Consider the following 22,035-nt stretch of genomic DNA (forward strand, 5'->3'; position numbering starts at 1 on the left):
GCAGCGTTTCATTGGAAATGAATATAATTCTGGTGTCCTAAAATACAATACCGCTGTTGGTGTGTTCGAAACTTAAGCAAATTATACCAAAACTGCAGCACAATGTCAGGAACACATATTTCTGCACTTCAGTTAACCAGTCCATTTTGAATTTGTGAGAACACGGTTGTTATTTGGTAATAAATGTGTGTCCAATCAGATACGACTTATAGTAGAGGTCGATCATTATGATTTTTCAAAGCCGATACCGATTATTGGAGGACCAAAAAAAGACGATACCGATTAATCAGCCAATTTTTATATATATATTTGTAATAATGACAATTACAACAACACTGAATGAACACTTTTATTTTAACTTAATATAATACCTAAATAAAATCCATTTAGTCTCAAATAAATTAGGAAACATGTTCAATTTGGTTTAAATAATGCAAAAACAGTGTTGAAGAAGAAAGTAAAAGTGCAATATGTGCTATGTAAGAAAGCTAAGTTCCTTGCTCAGAACATGAGAACATATGAAAGCTGGTGGTTCCTTTTAACATGAGTCTTCAATATTCCCAGTTAAAACGTTTTAGGTTGTAGTTATTATAGGAATTATAGGACTATTTCTTTCTATACCATTTGTATTTCATATACCTTAGACTATTGGATGTTCTTATAGACACTATAGTATTGCCAGCCTAATCTCGGGAGTTGATAGGCTTGAAGTCATAAACAGCGCTGTGCTTCAAGCATTGCGAAGAGCTGCTGGCAAATGCAGGAAAGTGCTGTTTGAATGAATGCTTACGAGCCTGCTGCTGCCTACCACCGCTCAGTCTGACTGCTCTATCAAATAATAGACTTAATTATAATATAATAACACACATATGAGCTATCGGTCATTAATATGGTCAAATCCGGAAACTATCATTTCGAAAACAAAACGTTTATTCTTTCAGTGAAATTACGGAACTGTTCCGTATTTTATCGAACGGGTGATAACCCCAAGTCTAAATATTGCTGTTACATTGCACAACCTTCAATGTTATGTCATAATTATGTAAAATTCTGGCAAATGAATTACGGTCTTTGTTAGGAAGAAATGGTCTTCACACAGTTTGCAACGAGCCAGGCGGCCAAAACTGCTGCATATACCCTGACTCTGCTTGCACAGAACGCAAGAGAAGTGATACAATTTCCCTAGTTAATATTGCTTGCTAATATGAATTTCTCTTAACTAAATATGCAGGTTTAAAAAAAATAGACTTGTGTATTGATTTTAAGAAAGGCATTGATGTTTATGGTTAGGTACATTGGTGCAACGATTGTGCTTTTTTCGCGAATGCGCTTTTGTTAAATGATGATGACTGTAACGCCCGTCGTTAGGTGGAAGAGAGGAGGACCAAGGCGCAGCGTGGTAAATGTTCATGATGCTGAATTTTAATGACGATCCAACAAAACAGAACACTGACAAAATACAAAAACAACAAAACGACGTGAACAGACCTGAACTTGAGAACATATAAAACATGAACGCACGAACAGGAACAAACGAACGAAACAGTACCGTGTGGCGAACAAACACAGACACGGCAACAATCACCCACAAACAAACAGTGTAAACAGTCAACCTTAATATGGTTCCCAATCAGAGACAATGACAAACACCTGCCCCTGATTGAGAACCATATTAGGCCAAACAATGAACCCAACATAGAAACACATAACATAGAATGCCCACCCAGCTCACGTCCTGACCAACTAAACAATACTGAACAAAGGAAATAAGACCAATGACCATCTGGATGATCCAGAGGAGGAATGGGAGAAGGTCATGTGGTCTGATGAGACAAAAATAGAGCTTTTTGGTCTAAACTCCACTCGCCCTGTTTGGAGGAAGAAGAAGGATGAGTACAACCCCAAGAACACCATCCCAACCGTGAAGCATGGAGGTAGAAACAGCATTCTCTGGGGATGCTTTTCTGCAAAGGGGACAGGACGACTGCACCGTATTGAGGGGAGGAGGATGGGCCATGATCGCAAGATCTTGGCCAACAACCTCCTTCCCTCAGTAAGAGGATTGAAGATGGGTCGTGACTGGGTCTTCCAGCATGACAACGACCCGAAACATACAGCCAGGGCAATAAGGAGTGCTCCGTAAGAAGCATCTCAAGGTCCTGGAGTGGCCTAGCCGTCTCCAGACCTGAACCCAATAGAAATCTTTGGAGTGAGCTGATAGTCCATATTGCCCAGCGACAGCCCGAAACCTAAAGGATCTGGAGAAAGGTCTTGTATGGAGAGTGGGCCAAAAAACCCCCCCTGCTGCAGTGTGGTGCAAACCTGGTCAAGAACTTACAGGAAACGTATGATCTCTGTAGATTGCCAAACCAAGGTTTCTGTACCAAATATGAAGTTCTGCTTTTCTGATGTATCAAATACTTATGTCATGCAATAAATGAAAATTAATCTACTTAAAAATCATAGCAATCTTTTGTTTTAGACTTTCCGATCTCTCACAGTGAAGTGTACCACTATGACTACAATTACATTGACCTCTACATGCTTATTGTAAGTAGGAAAAGCCTGCAAACATCAGCAGGTGTAATCAAATACTTGTTTCTCGGGCCCACTGCGTCCATACCCAATCCGCTATTAACCACTTTCTCCATCACACTGGTCTCAAATGACACAAGGGAACGTGGTCGGGATTCACAGACAATTAAGTGACTGAGACGTATACGGATGAGGGGGGTGTAAAACTAAAGTCTACTCTGTTAAGACAACAGCTCTATTCCCCTTGGGTCATTTTGGACACTTTGACCTTTCCCAGCAGACCAGGCTGTTGTCGTCAGCAGGAGGAGCGACAGAGGCAGGAGTAGGTCAGGTTAAGAATAGTGCTACACTCCTGATATTACACATCTAATCATGTGAAATACAAAAAACATGGTTTCCTTCTGTGGCATTTTCCCTCTTGAGTGCTGATGGTGGTGGCTACAAGTCCTGTCTCTGTCCCTTCCCCCCCCTCCCCTCTCCTCTCTCTCCCTGGTCCGGTGGGTTTACATAACACATTGAGGCTTGGAAGAACATGGAGACCGGTATCTGGTCCCTTCGTTGAGATGGGGGGGGGGGGGGGGGGGAAGAGGTGACGAATAAAGAGAGAGAGGAGAAGAGAGAGCGCCAAGAGTAATGTCTGAACGTGTGCATGGGGTGTGTGTGTCTGTTATCGCTCTCGTCCTGAGCCCATCAGTGGCATTCTGATGGCTTTCCCAGTGGAGTGGCTGGTTGTTTAGCCAGAGTGGATTGGCATGGCCGCCTCTCTGACACGCAGTTATCTTCCATCCTCTGGAGACATGCAAACACACACACACACAAACTGGCCCTCACTGGTAAAATTACACATTACTAATTAGGAGAAAAAGACACAGAGAGAGAGAGAGGCGAAGAGTGTCTGAGTGTGACTGTGTGTGTGTGTGTGTGTGTGTGTGTGTTATTATCTCTCTCAAAATGCAAGCAGGGAAGCCCTCTATGTAATGATGTGTACCTACTTATGTCCTTTAAGACTACCATAATGTTGGTCTGTGTGAGGGCCAGGGGCACCCAGCAGCTGAGAGTGCAGACTATAATTATAGTATGTCTGCATGGCTTCTCATGACAAATGGCTTTCACTCAACCAATATCAAATCCCAAAGCCCAACCCTGACAGCTATTTTGGTTGTTCCAACCTGTTTTTTCTAACTATGCTGTTGTCCACTGACACAAATATTAACTGAACACAAGTTCCTGACAACTGGACTTCTTTGTGGGGGGTTGACAGAACCCAGAGAGAACCCCAGTGTTTGGTGGGAAATCCTACATTGTACACACACACACCATTACCAGTCTTTAATAAGAGGGATTAAGTGAAGGGGTGCACTTGACAGTCCACACACTCCCCCCATACATCCTTCAGTAAAAACATCTCTCCACCTGTCTCCCAGATCGTTACTCAGACAAGGTTTTTATACCTTAAAGATGCACTATGCAGAAATTGCTCCGTTATTTCCTGGGTGCGAAAATGTTTATAGTTTGCCTAATTTCACTTTATGTGACTAAACAACCAAGTATAGTGTAATCATTGTACCATCTAAACCGCTGTAAAATATATTTAAAATAGACCAGAAATATTGTATTTTGAGCTGTTACAAGTTGGTGTACAAAACTGAAAGTAAAAGACACCAAAACAAAACTTTACGGGAAGAATAGAAATAGCTAACATAGAACAGATCTCCCGCTTCTTAGACTTGCTTTCAACGAGAATGACAGATCTATAACACAGAGTTCTATGTGAATTTGGTCAGGTCACCCAAAAAGTTACATACTGCAGTTTTAAGAATTACACTCTCAGGCCATCTCATTCTTACAACATCTCTATAAAATCTGACAAACATCCTAGCCATATTTAGGCAAACAACAGTGATTAAACACAAGAGCACACACACAATGAAGGCCTATGTGTGTGATCCAGGCCTGTTTGACTGCAGTGAGATCAATGTTTAGAATCCATAGTTTAAAACGACTGCCCAGCTGAAGTCTTCAGCATGCAGTGATGTGAAGTGTTTCTGTTGATAAGAGAAATAGTATGTGTGTGTGTGTGGCCCTGGACACTGATGTCCTCTCTCTTAACACCAGCTCAGTGAAGTGTGAGTCTACTCCCTGTTAATGATTATTTATCCTAACCAACACACTGCTGTTGGAGGGAAAATCACCTCAGACGTTTTTTACCTGCTGGGCCTTACTGCTACACACACACACACACGCATACATACATACACACACACAGTGCATTCAGAAAGTATCCAGACCCCTTGACTTTTTCCACATTTTGTTACGTTACAGCCTTATTCTAAAATTGATTAAATAGTTTTTTCCCTCATCAATCTACAGACAATACCCAATAATGACAAATCAAAAACAGGTTTTTAGAAATGTTTGCAATTTTTTTTTTTACAACTGAAATACACATTTACATAAGTATTCAGACCCTTTACTCTGTACTTTGTTGAAGCACCTTTGGCAGCGATTACAGCCTCCAGTCTTCTTGGGTATGACGCTATAAGCTTGGGGAGTTTCTCCCATTCTTCTCTGCAGAGCCTCACAAGCTCTGTCAGGTTGGATGGGGAGTGTCGCTACACAGCTATTTTCAGATCTCTCCAGAGATATTTGATCGGGTTCAAATCCGAGCTCTGGCTTGGCCACTCAAAGACATTCAGAGACTTGTCCCAAAGCCACTCCTGCATTGTCTTGGCTGTGTGCTTAGGGTCATTGTCTTGTTGAAGGTAAACCTTCGCCCCAGTCTGAAGTCCTTCATGTTTCTGTGACAATCGGTGAATTAGTTATTGATTTATACCGCTTTAAATGGCATTTGATAGATTTTATGTATTTCTATCAAATCAAAACTGGAATTTGTATTCAAAACAAAGGTTGTAAAAGTATGCTCGACATTTGTAGAATAAACCATATCTATTTTTATGTTTCTGTGACAAACAATTAATTAGTTATTGATTTTTTTTAAAATTTATGGATTTTGGCGAATGTCTGTTGAATGTCGGTTGAATGTTCGAATGTGTGAATATAAAACCAACTTTACCTTGGTTCTGAGAGTCCTTTAGGTGCCTTTTGGCAAACTCCAAGTGGGCTGTCATGTACCTTTTCCTGAGGAATGGCTTCCGTCTGGCCACTCTACCATAAAGGCCTGATTTGTGTTGTGCTGCAGAGATGGTTGCCCTTCTGGAAGGTTCTCCCATCTCCACAGAGGAACTCTGTCAGAGTGACCATCGCGTTCTTGGTCACCTCCCTGACCAAGGCACTTCTCCCCCGATTGCTCAGTTTGGCCAGGCGGCCAGCTCTAGGAAGAGTCTTGGCGGTTCCAAACTTCTTACATTTAAGAATGATGGAGGCCACTGTGTTTTTGGGACCTTCAATGCTGCAGAATTTTTTTGGTATCCTTCCCTAAGATCTGCTACTCGACACAATCCTGTTTCGGACCTCTATGGCCAATTCCTTCGACCTCATGGTGTGGTTTTTGATCTGACATGCTCTGTCAACTGTGGGACCTTATACACTGCTCAAAAAAATAAAGGGAACACTAAAATAACACATCCTAGATCTGAATGAATGAAATATTCTTATTAAATACTTTTTTCTTTACATAGTTGAATGTGCTGACAACAAAATCACACAAAAATGATCAATGGAAATCAAATKTATCAACCCATGGAGGTCTGGATTTGGAGTCACACTCAAAATTAAAGTGGAAAACCACACTACAGGCTGATCCAACTTTGATGTAATGTCCTTAAAACAAGTCAAAATGAGSCTCAGTAGTGTGTGTGGCCTCCACGTGCCTGTATGACCTCCCTACAACGCCTGGGCATGCTCCTGATGAGGTGGCGGATGGTCTCCTGAGGGATCCTCCCAGACCTGGACTAAAGCATCCACCAACTCCTGGACAGTCTGTGGTGCAACGTGGCGTTGGTGGATGGAGCGAGACATGATGTCCCAGATGTGCTCAATTGGATTCAGGTCTGGGGAACGGGCGGGCCAGTCCATAGCATCAATGCCTTCCTCTTGCAGGAACTGCTGACACACTCCAGCCACATGAGGTCTAGCATTGTCTTGCATTAGGAGGAACCCAGGCCAACGCACCAGCATATGGTCTCACAAGGGGTCTGAGGATCTCATCTCGTACCTAATGGCAGTCAGGCTACTCTGGCGAGCACATGGAGGGCTGTGCGGCCCCCAAAGAAATGCCACCCACACCATGACTGACCCACGCCAAACCGGTCATGCTGGAGGATGTGCAGGCAGCAGAACGTTCTCCACGGCGTCTCCAGACTCTGTCCGTCTGTCATGTGCTCAAGTGTGAACCTGCTTTCATCTGTGAAGAGCACAGGGCGCCAGTGCGAATTTGCCAATCTTGGTGTTCTCTGGCAATGCCAAACGTCCTGCACAGGCCCTCATATGAGATGAGCTGCAGTACCTGAGCCACTTGTGTGGGTTGTAGACTCCGTCTCATGCTACCACTAGAGTGAAAGCACGCCACCATTGAAAAGTGACCAAACATCAGCCATGAAGCATAGAACTGAGAAGTGGTCTGTGGTCACCACCTGCAGAAACACTCCTTTATTGGGGGTGTCTTGCTAATTGCCTATAATTTCCACCTGTTGTCTATTCCATTTGCACAACACATGTGAAATTTATTGTCAAATCAGTGTTGCTTCCTAAGTGGACAGTTTGAATTCACAGAAGTGTGATTGACTTGGAGTTACATTGTGTTGTTTTAGTGTTCCCTTTATTTTTTTGAGCAGTGTATATAGACAGGTGTGTGCTTTCCAGATCATGTCCAATCAATTGAATTTACCACAGCTGGACTCCAATCAAGTTGTAGAAACAACTCAAAGATGATCAATGGAAAGGATTCACCTGAGCTCAATTTTGAGTCTCATAACAAAGGGTCTGAATACTTTCGTAAATAAGGTATTTGTGTGTCTATGTAACTACACAGTAATTATATCTATTAGCAAAAAATTCTAAAATCCTGTTTCACTTTGTCATTATGGGTATTGTGTGTAGATGATGAGATATACAGTACCAGTCAAAAGTCTGGACACACTACTCATTCAAGGCTTTTCTTTATTGTAGAATAGCGAAGACATAAAAACAATGAAGTTACACAATATGGAATCCTGTAGTAACAAAAAAGTGTTAAACAAATCTAAATATTTTTAGATTCTTCATAAATAGCACCCTGTTACGCCTGGCTATAGAGGCTTTTTATTCTCTATTTGGGAAGCCAGGGTTGACTAGGGTGGGCAGTCTATGTTCTTTTTGTTGTGTGTTTCTATGTGTTTGCCTGGGTGGTCCCAATCAGAGCAGCTGTCTATCGTTGTCTCTGATTGGAGCATACTTAGGTAGCCTGTTCCAACCAGTGTTTGTGGTAGTTGTTTTTTTTGTTCGTATTCTGTACCAGACAGAACAGTTTCGGTTATTCGTTTTGTCATTTTCGTGTTTAGTGTTCGGTTATTAAATTAAATTAACACGCATACGCTGCACTTGTCCTCATCTTCTTCTCTTGAATGCGTGACGCACCCTTTGCCTTGATGACAGTTTGCACACTCTTGGCATTCTCTCAACCAGCTTCACCTGGAATGCTTTTCAACAGTCTTGAAGGAGTTCCTAATATGCTGAGCACTTGTTGGCTGCTTTTCCTTCACTCTGCGGTCCGCTTCATCCAAACCATCTCAATTGGGTTGAGGTCGGGTGATTGTGGAGGCCAGGTCATCTGATGCAGCACTCCATCACTCAAATAGCCCTTACACAGCTGGAGGTGTGTTGGGTCATTGTCCTGTGAAAAGCAAATTACAGTCCCACTAAGCACAAACCAGATGGGATGGCGTATCGCTGCAGAATCCTGTGGTAGCATGCTGGTGAAGTGTGCCTTGAAATCTAAATAAATCACTGACAGTGTCACCAGAAAAGAACCATCACACCTCCTCCTCCATGCTTCACGGTGGGAACCACACATGCGGAGATCATCCATTCACCTCACAAAGACACGGCAGTTTGGAAACAAAAATCTCAAAATTGTTAGTAGTGGTTTCTTTGCAGCAATTCGTACTTGAAGGCTGATTCACGCAGTCTCCTCTGAACAGTTGATGTTGAGATGTGTTTGTTATTGAACCCCATGAAGCATTTATTTGGGCTGCAATCTGAGGTGCAGTTAACTCTAATGAACTTATCCTCTGCAACAGAGCTAACTCTGGGTCTTCCTTTCCTGTGGCAGTCCTCATGAGAGCCAGTTTCATCACAGCGCTTGATGGTTTTTGCAACTCCACTTGAAGAAACATTAAAAGTTCTTGAAATGTTCAGAATTGCTGACCTTCATGTCTTAAAGTAATGATGGACTGTTGTTTCTTTTTGCTTATTTGAACCTTTCTTGCCATAATATGCTTGGTATTTTAATAAAATAGGGCTATCTTCTGTATACCACCTACTTGTCACAACACAACTGATTGGCTCAAACGCATTAAGAAGGAAGAATTCACAAATTAACTTTAAAAAAAGGCACACATGTTAATTGAAATGCATTCCAGGTGACACCTCATGAAGCTGGTTGAGAGAATGCCAAGAGTGTGGCAAAGCTGTCATCAAGGCAAAGGGTGGTGTCACGCCTGACGGAGTCTCCAGCGAGGTCTCCAGTCGGAGCCTCCAGCGACGGTCTCCAGTCCGCGGTCCGCAACGAGGGTGGCCAGTCCGGGGACCGCTACGAGGGTGGCCAGTCCGGGACCGCTACGAGGGTGCCCAGTCCGGGGCCCGCTACGAGGGTGCCAGTCCGGGGCCGCTACGAGGGTGCCCAGTCGCGGGGCCCGCTACGAGGGTGCCCAGTCCGGGGTCGCGGACGGGGGTCCCCGCACCAGAGGCGCCACCAAAGTGGGTGAGAGCCAGAGGTGGAGCGGGGTCTACGTCCCGCACCAGAGCCGCACCCGGGATAGATGCCCACCCAGACCCTCCCCTATAGGTTCAGATCTTGCGGCCAGAGTCCGCACCTTTGGGGGGGGGGGGGGGGGGGGTTACTGTCACGCCTGACCTTAGAGCTTTTTATGTCTCTATTTGGGGGGTTTGGTCAGGGTGTGATTTGGGTGGGCATTCTATGTTATATTTTCTATGTTTTTGTATTTCTTTGATTTGGCCGGGTATGGTTCTCAATCAGGGACAGCTGTCTATCGCTGTCTCTGATTGGGAACCATACTTAGGTAGCCCTTTTCCCTCCATTCTGTGTGGGAGGTTGTCTTTGTTTGTGGCACTATAGCCCTTAAGCTTCACGGTCGTTCTTGTATTGTTTATTGTTTTTGCCGGCGTCATTCAAAATAAAAAGGAATATGTACGCTGACCACGCTGCGCTTAGGTCCTCTTCTTTCGACGGCCGTGACAGGTGGTTACTTTGAAGAATCTCAAATATATTTTGATTTGTTTCACACTTTTTGGGTTACTACATGATTCCATATGTGTTATTTCATAGATTTGATGTCTTCACTATTACTCTACAATGTAGAAAAAAGTTTAAAAAAATAAGAAAAACCCTGGAATCTGTAGGTGTGTCCAAACGTTTGACTGGTACTGTATTAAGAATTGACATTGAAGTTTTAATGGAAAACCATTAAGCAAAATTGTCCATTTGTCACATCCCTAGTATCGGCTATATTTCTCAGAGAGCGCCTCAGCTATGTGCTAAATTCTCCATCTGAGCGGTAAAAGAAAACACTACTTTTAGGGTTGCTAGGCAACCTAAATCCTTATAAGAAAAGCATTGTGGTCTGGAGACAAGCGTTGTAAATTACAAAGTCCAACAGAATGGTTGAATTCCTGGCCTGGAATCTGCTGGCGTTCCAAAAAGCTGGGCTTAGTGCCCGCTCTGAGGGCTGGAACTTAAAACCACTGGGAGACAGGACAAGGGAAAAGGATAACCACTGTAGCTGCCCTATGGGCTAATACAGTCATATCCTCCCAACTGTGGCAAAGTGACTGCATACACTCACTGACACTCCCCAGTGATGACAGTTTCAAAGTGTTTTCAACAGTCAACACGACACAGCACAGCATTGCATAGAACAATGACCCTGGGCCTAATCACTGTTACAATCAAGACACTCAAACACTATGGGAGAACTGCCACGTAAAAGGCTCTCAATGCCACACACAGACACACACAAGACTGAGACACAAGACTATTGTGAGAATGATGAGTTCAAAAGGAGAGGGAATGAAAGGTGTGGCTTGTAACCCATCCCTGCATTCCTCCTTTTCCCTTTGCTTTCTCTTTCTCCTCTGTCTTTGTAGCTCTCCTTCCTCCCCATCTCCCTTCCTCCCTCACTCGAGTCCTTACCTCAAACCATATCTTGCTCTCTCTTATTCCCATAGGCTCTTTCTGTCACTCCAACAATGGGAACTAAAGTTATCCACCTTAAACAGGATTTCTGGCCTTGTTAGCATATCCTTTGGACTGATGCCTTTGTACACGTACAAGCAACACACACACACACACACAATCACAGTCACTTGATTCTCAACACACACACACACACACACACACACACACACACACACACACACACACACACACACGGTCATATCTTATCTGACCTCATGTGGAATGCATGACACACACACACTACTAAACAAGTATCATCAGTTGACTCAGCCATTGCCAACAAGGACAATGCGCCAAAAGATAAATGCTTTTGACTAATTAAGAGGTCAATGATTGGACGTACCAGATCTCCATTTGATGATGTCATTGAACTCATCATTGGCTGCTTCCTCGATAGCGTCGCCAGGTGACGCCATGGTAGCCATTTTGTCCACCAGGTCCTTGTCTGTTTACCTCCGTTAGAATGTTAATCTGTTAACTTTTTAAAAGGAGTCCCACTTCTTCAGATCCAACGTCACCTAAATATGAAAAACAAATGTACTGAAAGTTTTTAACTACTTATTATTACCTTGGATGCTATTGAGGCCTAGCTTGGTTGGTTGATTGAATCTGGTCTTGTCTAATAACATCACATGAAAAAACATTGGTCTGTTCTACTCATCCATATGTGTCGGAGAACTATGACCACAACAGAACTCTCCTGTTTTATAAGACAGCTAGAAAAATTGTGTGATGGTTAAATGCAGCTGCCCTGCAGAAGTAAGAAGATGAGACTCCTCATTAAAATGGAAGACTTTCTCACCATACCCCACTGACACACACACCTTACACACACAGGTGTAGGGCCATGCCAAAGAGGCTGAGGGGAAAGGTTGTTCCGCGACACAGGATAAACTGACAGCTGTGTGTGTGTTGTGAGAGTGCACAAAGCGAGGTTGTTGACCTGGCCTACAAGCAGAGCGTGATCTCACCTCTCTCTACACTAAACACAGGACAACTCCATCCATTATTATCCAAAGAGCTGTTTTCACAAATCATGTACTTGAAATAATTTGACCTCTATGTGGTGAGTTGTGCTGTGATTTGTCATGTACACATTTAATGGGACTGTTATGTGATCTTACTGAGCAAATCAGAGAAGGATGACGTTTGGCAGAGTATTAATTGGAGGTTATAATAGAAATTGAGGTCAAAGTTAACTAAATCTGTTACCACAGTTCATCCATAATAGTTGAACGGTAATGTCATTGGCATACATCAACACTTTACATTGTATACCTTATGAAGAGTTTAAGTAGTTCAGTTAATAAATAAGATTTTTTTTTCTTAACTGACTTGCCTAGTTAAATAAAGGTTTTAAAAAATTATACAAAAATAAACCCTTCATAAGACCACAAAGTTCATTTGAATAACACTAATATGTCTCTACCATGAGAGGAAAGAAGACTCAATAGGGACACGTTTTTATCTGTAACTAGCCTAAGTATTAATGCTTGGGGAGTGATGTAAGCATCCAAATATAGTATCTGTAAAGATGAAAAACAGAAAAACCAATTGGCCAGTGTCTTCTCAATTTCAGTTCCTCCTCCAAAAATTAAAGTTGCTTTGACAACCGAAGGCAAAAAACATCAGCAACGGACCCAGTCGACTAGTTTAGCCAAATTAAAGGGCCTTCAAACGTTTCAGTAAATTGCATTAAATAGCAAGCATATGTAGAAATGATTGCACTAAAGTATACAGTTGTAGCTATACCCAGTTATAAATATCTTATTAACACGAATCGTTTGCTTTGAATGGCACCAATGTCTGCAATTTTCCGGGCCAATACTCATGTCATTTTAATCCGATCAGATTAGCACGAACATTACAAATATGTGGCTAGCAGACTCTTTTGAACTATGGGATATGGCACTGTTACACTTGCAAAAACAGCAAATATGATTCAACAAGTGGTTCAAGAAATGATAAAGAAACAATGCATTGCTAGTTGGATCACAAGGTCCTTACACAATCTCAGACAATAGATGATTTATTGATTTGGCAAGTAGGCTACATTGTGTTTTCTTGAGTGTATTGGCGTAAATAATGATAGCCTATTTCGGCTACTATGTAGCCATATTTTCATCTCGAGTGTTTGCAAAACAAATCACACTCACCTTCGCTCCTGTCAATCAGGGGGCGCGATCGTGGAAAATCCGCGTATTTTGGCACAAAAATATATATTTAAAAGTTCGCTGTATTTGTGAAAAATTACAAGCTAACAAAAATACCCTATCTTAAATGTTAAAATATATCAACACGAGGACCTTTAAGCCATTTTAAGAGGCGGGGGCACTCCAAACTATGCAAAAAAAAAAAGCACAGTCCAGCACATCAACACACTTCACAATAGCGATTTTCCAAAGCATCTAAGAAACTGCTGTTTGTGGGTCCGTTGTCTTCCTGATGGTTATCGGGTGTGTTCAGTTTTTTTGTTGATGAAAAAATGTTAGCTCATTTTACGGGAGAAACCCGCTCTGCTAACGAGGGAGTCCGTCCCAAACTTTGTTCCTGTTGCTACCTTTCCCTGCCTGCCCGCAAACTTCTGACGCGCAGATGGAAACATGGCGCGGTCGGCGTCACGTGACCGCGCGCACACGCGCTTGAGTTGGTTCCCGGTTTTGACTGGAATGGACAGGCCAACAGTTTTTGTCATAGTTTAATTTTCGTAGCAGGTTAAGATAATTTCCGGAGCGGGTTAGGATAATTAACGTGGCAGGTTAGGTGAAGGACAGTGGTTAGCTCAACTGCAAAAAAAATTAAAGCTGTACTCTTTCCAGCCATGACGGTGGTTCCCCCGACGAAGGATATGAAAACTTTTGAATCGCGTGTGGAAACCAACTCAATCAAAAATGTTAAGATGTAACCGTACCCAAAATACAATTTATGTGTTTTTCTGTTGTGTCACTTTATCTCAAATAAATGGATCTTGTGGTTATTGGTTAATTATTATTGATTTAGTTTGATTAGGCCACTCATTTCACATGGACTAGGGCTAATAGAACTTGGGCTGCTATTGTTGTTTGCCTTCCAATGTCTCAAATAATAGTATAAAACCAATGCTTTGTGCATTTGTCTGCAGTCAAGGCGATACATTCCATGCCACTGAAGATGCTTGATATCTCAGAGCGGTTACATGTTACAAAAAAGCAAAAGCCCCAATGACATTCAACTGTTGACATTGACAATGCAACATACCCTATACAGTAGGCCTATATCCTATATGTTATAACTATATTGTAACTATGAGATATGCAATCTGAAATTATTGATGATGTGCGTTTATGAAACATGGTTGCATGTCAACAGTTTGAAGATCATCAAGGTAGGTGGAAAAATATTTGATAGCAGTGTAGTTTACAGGTGTGGATAGCTCTTCTGGGATCAACTAGAAACAATGACAGTGGTGCATGTTTCACATTCATCCCTTTGAATTAGGTTTTCCTTTCCTTTATCTTGAGTTAATCAGACACACACACATAGATAATTAATAATGAGTAAGCCTATCTAGGATTGGCCTAAATATATAATTGATATTAAAGGCCAACATCCCAAAGGCAACCATTGCTGGTCAAGGTTGAGTAGGCCTAATGGAAATCTAAACAACATCCTCTGCCTGGGCCTCGGTGGCTTTAGTGATGTTGCCTTGTCCGCTCTCCCTCCCTCGTTTCAGTTGTCACTGCCTCTTTGTGTGCGCTTCCTCGCGCAGACCATAGAAGAGGATTGATTGCACAAATGAGCGCTCAGCAGGGCCCTTGCACAGGTGTCAGGTAACCGCACAGGTAAAATGAGCCGACCTGGGAGGAAGACTGCAAAATGAAGATGGAATGTAAGACCTATCCTGACCTATAAACCAGTTGGAGAGAGTAGTTGATTTGAATGGAAAATAACAATAGGCCAAATGCAGCCTCATGATGGGCCACATAAAGGCAGATGACAGGTCACCGTTACATGCTAAGTCAACATTTAATATTACACTTTGAATACACCGGCAGCAGTATCTGTCTCAGATATTGCAATAAGTTTCACCACTCTTACATGTACAAATCCGTTATCATGTAACTCTACCTGTTATATTACTGTGTAGTTACATAGATATATGTAAACCTAGGATAAAGTGTTGCTTTCTGAGATATATAATACTGCTCTAATTATTATTCTGTGATGGAGATGATCCAGGCTCTATCACAACCGGCCATGATTGGGAGTCCCATAGGGTGGCGCACAATTGGCCCAGCATCGTCCGGGTTTGGCTGGTGTAGGCTGTCATTGTAAATAAGAATTTAGTCTTAACTGACTTGCCTAGTGAAATAAAGGTTAAATCCAAAAAAAAAATGTGGTGCCGCTGGCCTGACAATTATGAAATTGAAAGGGCATGTAGTGCAGGCCTACACATAAAGGAGTTCTAGCGCCCCCTTGTGTCCAGCAGGATACATCTAGTCTTGTCATTTATTCATTGATTAAATATTAGGGCCTAGGCTTACTGTAAAAATATTCTAAATAGAGATGTGGCGTGAAGCTCGTGAGTAAAATACAAGTAAAAGTCAAGTACATGTTGCTTATTTCAACAATCAGCACATTATATACTTTTTTTGTAAAGCAAACATCATAACCCACCGTTTTTATTACAACAACATTAGGTTATTACATCGTAGAGAATCAAGGCAATATATTTTATTGACCAGTAGGGGGTAGCCTTGGCTACACTTTATCATTTGACATAAACAAGACATTTATAGTCAGTTAATATATTCAACTGCTTCTTATGTGACATGAAGGTGTTACAATAACAGCAGCCCAACTATCAGATATAATGTTTTAATGTAACACACTGAAAGTGTTGCCGGATTACGTTGTTACAATGTAACACACTGAAAGTGTAGCCAGATTACGCTCTAACGTTTTAATGTTGTTTATTGCGACAGACTGACTGCAGCATGTGACAGACTAAACACACTACAGTACAAACCGTTTACCACAACCAATTCAATTGAATAACAACGCCGCATATTTTCGATGGAAGTGCTTTCCTTGAGCAAAACTTTCTACCAGGAGTGGGGTTCGAACCCACGCGGACATATGTCCATTGGATCTTAAGTCCAACGCCTTAACCACTCGGCCATCCTGGTATACACACCTTACTGCAACGACGTATTGATAAATAAAGTTGCTGGAAAGTTACCCATTGACGTTAATACGCAGACTTTTCATATGTTTGTACAGTTTGCCGAGCCATCCATTTCAACACGGCAGCTGCATGAAACAGACGATGAGCTACCAAGGAACCCTCGATAACTGATATGCTATCGTTTGCTAGTTAAGCTATTAGCTGGCTACTATTCAACTTAAGCAAACGCAGGATTCACATTTCAAGACAAGTCTAAATATAATTATTTGTGCAGCTTAATTTCACTCTTAGGTCATAGCTAGCTGGCAAACTAGCTAGCATACACATGCAGTCTACCTATTGTAGCTAGCCATATTATTGTAATTGTAGCTAGCAAACTAACGAAGAGAGGAAGATGCGAAGCGAGATGTTTAACTCTCGCCAAAATCTGTCCACAATAAGGCCAGATATATGGGCAAAATTTGAAGATCTATAGGTGCGTTCGTAAATTCACTCTGGCTATCTACTCCGCTTTCAGGAGCACTCGCCTGAGCGCAGAATAACTATGACTGACGAATTTACGAACGCTCAACACCCGTTGAATATGGCCAGTGTCAATAAACGTCGGCAAAAAAAGCGTAATTAAATTGTTGCCAGCAGCACAGTTACAGTCACCAACGCTCTAGAAAACAGCCTAACCAGCTCTGCTGGGGCGAGTAAAATGGTCAGAGTGAGGTGTTCTCTCATTTGTGTCTGGAAGTAGCTAGCAAGCTAGCCAACATTAGCTAGTTACCTCGGGTGCTTGACTACCGTTGTGAGGTCAGAAAGCTCTGATCAACCCTACTCCTCGGCCAGAGCGTCCAGTGTGCGCTCTGAATTTACGAACGGACAATCTGACAATACTCTGAATTTACGAACGCCCAGAATTTGTTCTCTGGCACTCCAGATTGAATTTACGAACACACCCCTAAGCCACAGATAGAACAATGAGAGATATTTCACCGGATGTATACATGTGAAGCATCCGCTTGGCTTTACCCCTCACTACCAAATATGGTAGTGAAAGGCAGCCAGTGGGAGAAGATGGAAGGAGATGGATTTTTCCCGACATTCAGCAGATTTTCTCATCGATGAAACTTTTGATATCAATACAGTTTTCTGTTACTAAAACTATAATATGTTATGAACAGAGTGGACAAAATGTTGTATACTTACTATTTGCCAAAGTTTTTAAAAATCGCGTTGTTTAGAAGGCGTGCAAAGGCAAATTGAGTCATTGCACACGCGCACTTCACATAGTAGGCGTTCTCCAACGGAAATATACAGATGCGTGCTAGAACGGGCCAATAGGATCTCGCTACCTCGTGCTTGGCTCTGCCCACCTCCTTGCTTGTTGTGCCCACTATGACTAATTTGTTCCCATTGGAAACGACAGGCTGTGGTCTATCTTGGTTTACTATAAAACATATCTGCCTAAACCAAAATTGTGTATAACTAACCCAAGCTTGTAGCCTGCCTTCCGCTTTGGGATGACTCCCATTTTTAGGGAGGAGACATGAGCATCTCCTCATTATATACGTATCTCTGGCTAACGTTAGCGATCTTGTGCATACCGCGCTTAAGGCTAGATTAGATATATATATTCATATTGTTTTTGCAAACGTTCTAAACAAGCAGGCCATACAAGTGAAATAATGTTCAGCAACTTATCTACTACTATGGTCCTCACCCGGGCAGTTCCGAAAGTGTCAAAAGTGCCAAATGTGTCTGACACATGGCTATCTGAAACACAAAAGATCTAGCTAGCAAAATCTGTCTCACAGGCAACGCAGCTCCGAGGTAGGGTACAAGTGAAGACTGTCATCTAGGATGCAACAGCGCATCCTTATCGAATTCCTAGGCGCATATTGAAGTCGTATGGGCATTTTTACACGTGTTCATTGCACCTGTTCAGTGTACATTTACAGGTGATTAGAATGTTTGAATATTGTACTTTCAGACTCGTGAAATTCTGCCATTGCACACGTTCTGAGCGCCTGTGTAGTAACGGGTACATTTCATACGTCTGAAAGTACCACAGTGTAGCCTGTCCCACCTCAATTTCAGTGAGTTTGACTTTGTTTGACTTCCGGCCTGTTGCGACGAATCGCTTACTCAGGGAGGGAGGAGATGTTTCTAAATATGGATCAAATTGTTAAAATTTGGCATTGTTGACAATTGGAGGAAGAAATTAAAACATATTTTTCCATATAGCATTACAACTACAAAGCTGACGCTGGCGAGCTAGCTTATTTTCATTGAAATAACATGGCTAATTAGCTAACTAGCAATAGTCTTCTGTCTAGCCTGTAACTAATGGTTGTTACGTTGTGGGACAGAGCAATAGTTCTTTGTACTTGTCATTTGGCTGAGACTAACATTAATTTAGAAAATAATTATTTACTTTGTGTATATTTGTTGTGTAATTGGTTGGCTTTGCTAATTAGCAAGCTGAGATTTATTTGCTCAAGTTGGCTAACTTAGCTATTAGCTAATGTTTTAGGAGAACATGCTAGCTCCCTGCAGAATCTAGACAATAGAGAAGGGGGAATAAGATCTGGCTGTTGCAGTGCCCAGACAAGGTGAGAGAAAACTGCTACAGATATAAAAAGGTAAGATCTCTATCTTGAGTAGCTATATTTCAAGGTTGAACCATGCAATAGGTATTTTATTGGCTTGCTAAATGAGTTGTTTTTCCTGAAAATGTCTATCTGATAAAGTTGTTAGTTCTAGGAAATGTAAAGTACTCAAGCATCTGCAGTACAGTTTTGTACTGTTACTTTTTACATGCTGAAACAGTCTCATTAGTTTTGAGCTAGGCTATGATCGGGGAAATGTCTACTGTAAATGTTTATTTCCCTTAATGAGAACTTGGACAATGTCAGGGAATAAGTAGGATAAACGTACATCCTATCAATGACGAAATAAACTGTGCAGAAGTAGCCTTAAAAGATAACATTAGATATGTGCATGTTATGTACTGGACAGACGGCTAGCCAGAGCAGTGACGTCTCAGTTTGCACCACATTTTCACATGGATGTATATACAAAATGCAACATGTAAAGTGTTGGTCTCATGAGCTGAAATCAAAGATCCCAGACATTTTCCATAGGCACAAGAAGCTTATTTATCTCAAATGTTGTGCTCCCTGGTCTTGCCTCCGTAACAGTTTATAAATGATTTTTTAGAAAACATTTTAATTCAGCCTTTGTGGTTTGGAAAGTATAGTGACTATTATTGCTTAAATTTTTCAAACAAATGGGGTTTTGGAAAAGTAGGTACTTTTCGCAAAACAATCCCATCTGGTGGATGGAAAGAGTCACAATTTATATATATATATATATATATACACACACTTGATACTTCAGACAAGGAAAAATGATGTATAGCTAATTAAAATGAAAAATATCTTTCTGAATTATGAAGCCTTTAATGTGCTTTTTTTTAAATCACAAAATGTGACGTTAGCTACTAAATAAGTTGTTTTCGGCAATTATCCAAAAACAACTACAAAAACGCCATTCCTTGCCCAATAGGCTGAACAGGTGTAATGAACGCATGTAAAATACCCATAACAAGCGTTCTAATCACCTGTAAATGCACACTGAACAGGTGTAATGAACGAGTGTAAAAATGCCCATAACAGGTGTTCAAGTCGCCTGTAAACACACACTGGACAGGTGAAAAAAATCACGAGTACAAAAAATGACATTTGACGCTTGAAAATAGCAAGTGAAAAATGATAATTACAAGTGTTAAGGCGTGTTCCGGGTACGACTATTTGAAACTTTTGGCCTTCCATATAGAAGAACTGTCCACATTACTTTTCCTCTGCCAACAAGTTGAGTAAAAAACAGCAAAAGCACTAGCCTATGTCAATCTACTATCCCCATAGTACAAAAGTTGACCAATTATATTGGTCAGCTTGTCCTTATGTGCGAGAAATAAATACTCCAAACATACTCTGAGGCACTGAGGTAAAAACAGTTTCAGGCTGGATATTGGCAGACTCCAAATAAGTGTCATGTTGGAAAAATTGCGCACAGCATTGCGCAGGTCTTATTTTCACGATTTGGACAATAACTTTGCAACGCTAATAAACATGTGGAAATGTGAGCCCTACACATTGCATGCCCTTTAGTTTGTCCATTTTCATCTCACACAATTTTACATGGGTTTTCAATGTGTTCAATGTTTCTAATTTCAATAGCTCCCAATGTCCACTGACTACCCTTCTATATTGCACACCCTTTAGTTTGTCCATTTTCATCACACATGTTTTTACATACATTTTCAAACGTTCTAATTTCAATAGCTCCTTGGTCATGTGACCTACTGACTTCAAACAAGGTTCAGAATATACACTCGGTGGGCCTACACATTGCACACCCTTTAGTTTGTCCATTTTAATCTCACACACAAGTTTACATTAATTTGCCTGCTCTGCCCCCCTGAAGGACAGTGTCACTCACACACCTATTCACTTGGGCCTTCTCCCTGGGGCCTTCCTGACCTTCATAATACAGGCCCCCTTTGACCTGGTGACCTCTGACTCCTGGCCTACAGTCCCTGCCCGCCTGCCTGCTCTCTCCCTGTGCCTGAGAGTGTATAGCTTACTCCCTGGAACTACAGACCTCCAGGCCTCCACACCTACTCTCCCTACCCGGTCAACTCCCCTCTCCCTTGGCCTTAGAGTATAGCTTACTCCCTGGAATTACTGAAATGTCTATAGTCCCGCTGTCAGGAACCACGTGCACCTAGTAACCCGAAACATCCTCTGTGCACCTGCTAACCCGAAACAGGCTCTGTGCTCCTGGCGACTCTATGCTCCCGCTTTTTTCTGCTCACAGACTAAGTGTCCACTCCAACCTCCATGGCCTGAGTGCTGCCCCCAGCCGCTGAGTCCGGCCGCCCCTGCTCGGACTCTGAGTGCCCCCCGCCTTGGGGGAAGCCTCCTCGTGCACCTGGTGACCTTTTGACTTCCACAGCGAGTCCCAACCTGACTCACAGTCCCAACAGAGGACGGGCCCGGGCGGATGGGCAACCACCACCTAGCCCCCTACCTATCCAGAGCCCAATGTCAATGTCTTATGCCTTGTACCCGCCTGCCTGGACTCTCTCACACTCTGTGTCTGGTGTCTGGCCCCTGGCACTTCTACATGCACCTGGTAACCTGTAAGTAAAGAAGGAGGATGGTGGAGGAAGACGCCTTGACTTTCAATAGATCGCAGCGAGTGAGCTGCTCTGCTAAGTACGAAACCCTGACCCAGAATCAGGTCGTCTACGAGTGATTTAGCACCAGGTTCCCCACAAACATGCGGTGCGCATCAGGAGAGGGGCGGCAACTCATCCGGCCGCACCCCAACCCCGTCACGAACGGCTCTACTCACCTGCCAAAAGAGGCAGGTTATCCCGGCCAACCGAAGATCCACCGCACTACGGTATCCTTACGTTTAGGGGGGATTCTGACTTAGAGGCGTTCAGTCATAATCCCACAGATGGTAGCTTCGCACCATTGGCTCCTCAGCCAATCAAGTACACCAAATGTCTGAACCTGCGGTTCCTCTCGTACTGAGCAAGATTACTATTGCAATAACACATCATCAGAAAGGGTAAAACTAACCTTTCTCACGACGGTCTAAACACAGCTCACGTTCCTTATTAGTGGGTGAACAATCCAACACGTGGTGAATTCTGCTTCGCAATGATAGTGTGAGGATCTGTGTTTATTGCGCTATAATTGAATATTAGCAACTGTTAGCCTGGGCGCCTGGGTGTCTGTGTGTGCTGGAAGTAACATTTTGCCCCAGATAGTGTGCTGAGAAGCTGTGGTTAACCTTGAGCGAGAACAGTATGCTTTCTATGCAGGTGCAAATAGCTCAAACAATGTTACAGAACTGT

General features: G+C 42.4%; 1 protein-coding gene and 1 non-coding gene across 2 annotated transcripts in view; both read right to left on the reverse strand.

Annotated features, from left to right (window-relative positions):
- The window catches only part of LOC111972651 (utrophin-like), a 74,529-nt gene extending 60,953 nt beyond the window's left edge, over positions 1–13,576 (reverse strand). The window contains exons 1-2 of the mRNA XM_023999674.3: positions 13,105–13,576; positions 11,292–11,466 (exon numbers count right to left, since the gene is read on the reverse strand). Coding sequence (XP_023855442.1) covers positions 11,292–11,373 — 82 coding nt within the window. The 5' untranslated portion in view covers positions 11,374–11,466; positions 13,105–13,576. The remainder of the gene's footprint in view (positions 1–11,291; positions 11,467–13,104) is intronic.
- Positions 13,577–16,033: 2,457 nt separating this feature from the next.
- Positions 16,034–16,116, reverse strand: trnal-uaa (transfer RNA leucine (anticodon UAA)). Its single transcript has one exon. It is a non-coding gene; the product is annotated as a tRNA-Leu (tRNA).
- Between the last annotated feature and the right edge of the window lie 5,919 nt (positions 16,117–22,035).

This window comes from Salvelinus sp. IW2-2015, linkage group LG14, assembly GCF_002910315.2.
Source record: "Salvelinus sp. IW2-2015 linkage group LG14, ASM291031v2, whole genome shotgun sequence".
NCBI classification, from domain to species: Eukaryota; Metazoa; Chordata; class Actinopteri; order Salmoniformes; family Salmonidae; genus Salvelinus; species Salvelinus sp. IW2-2015.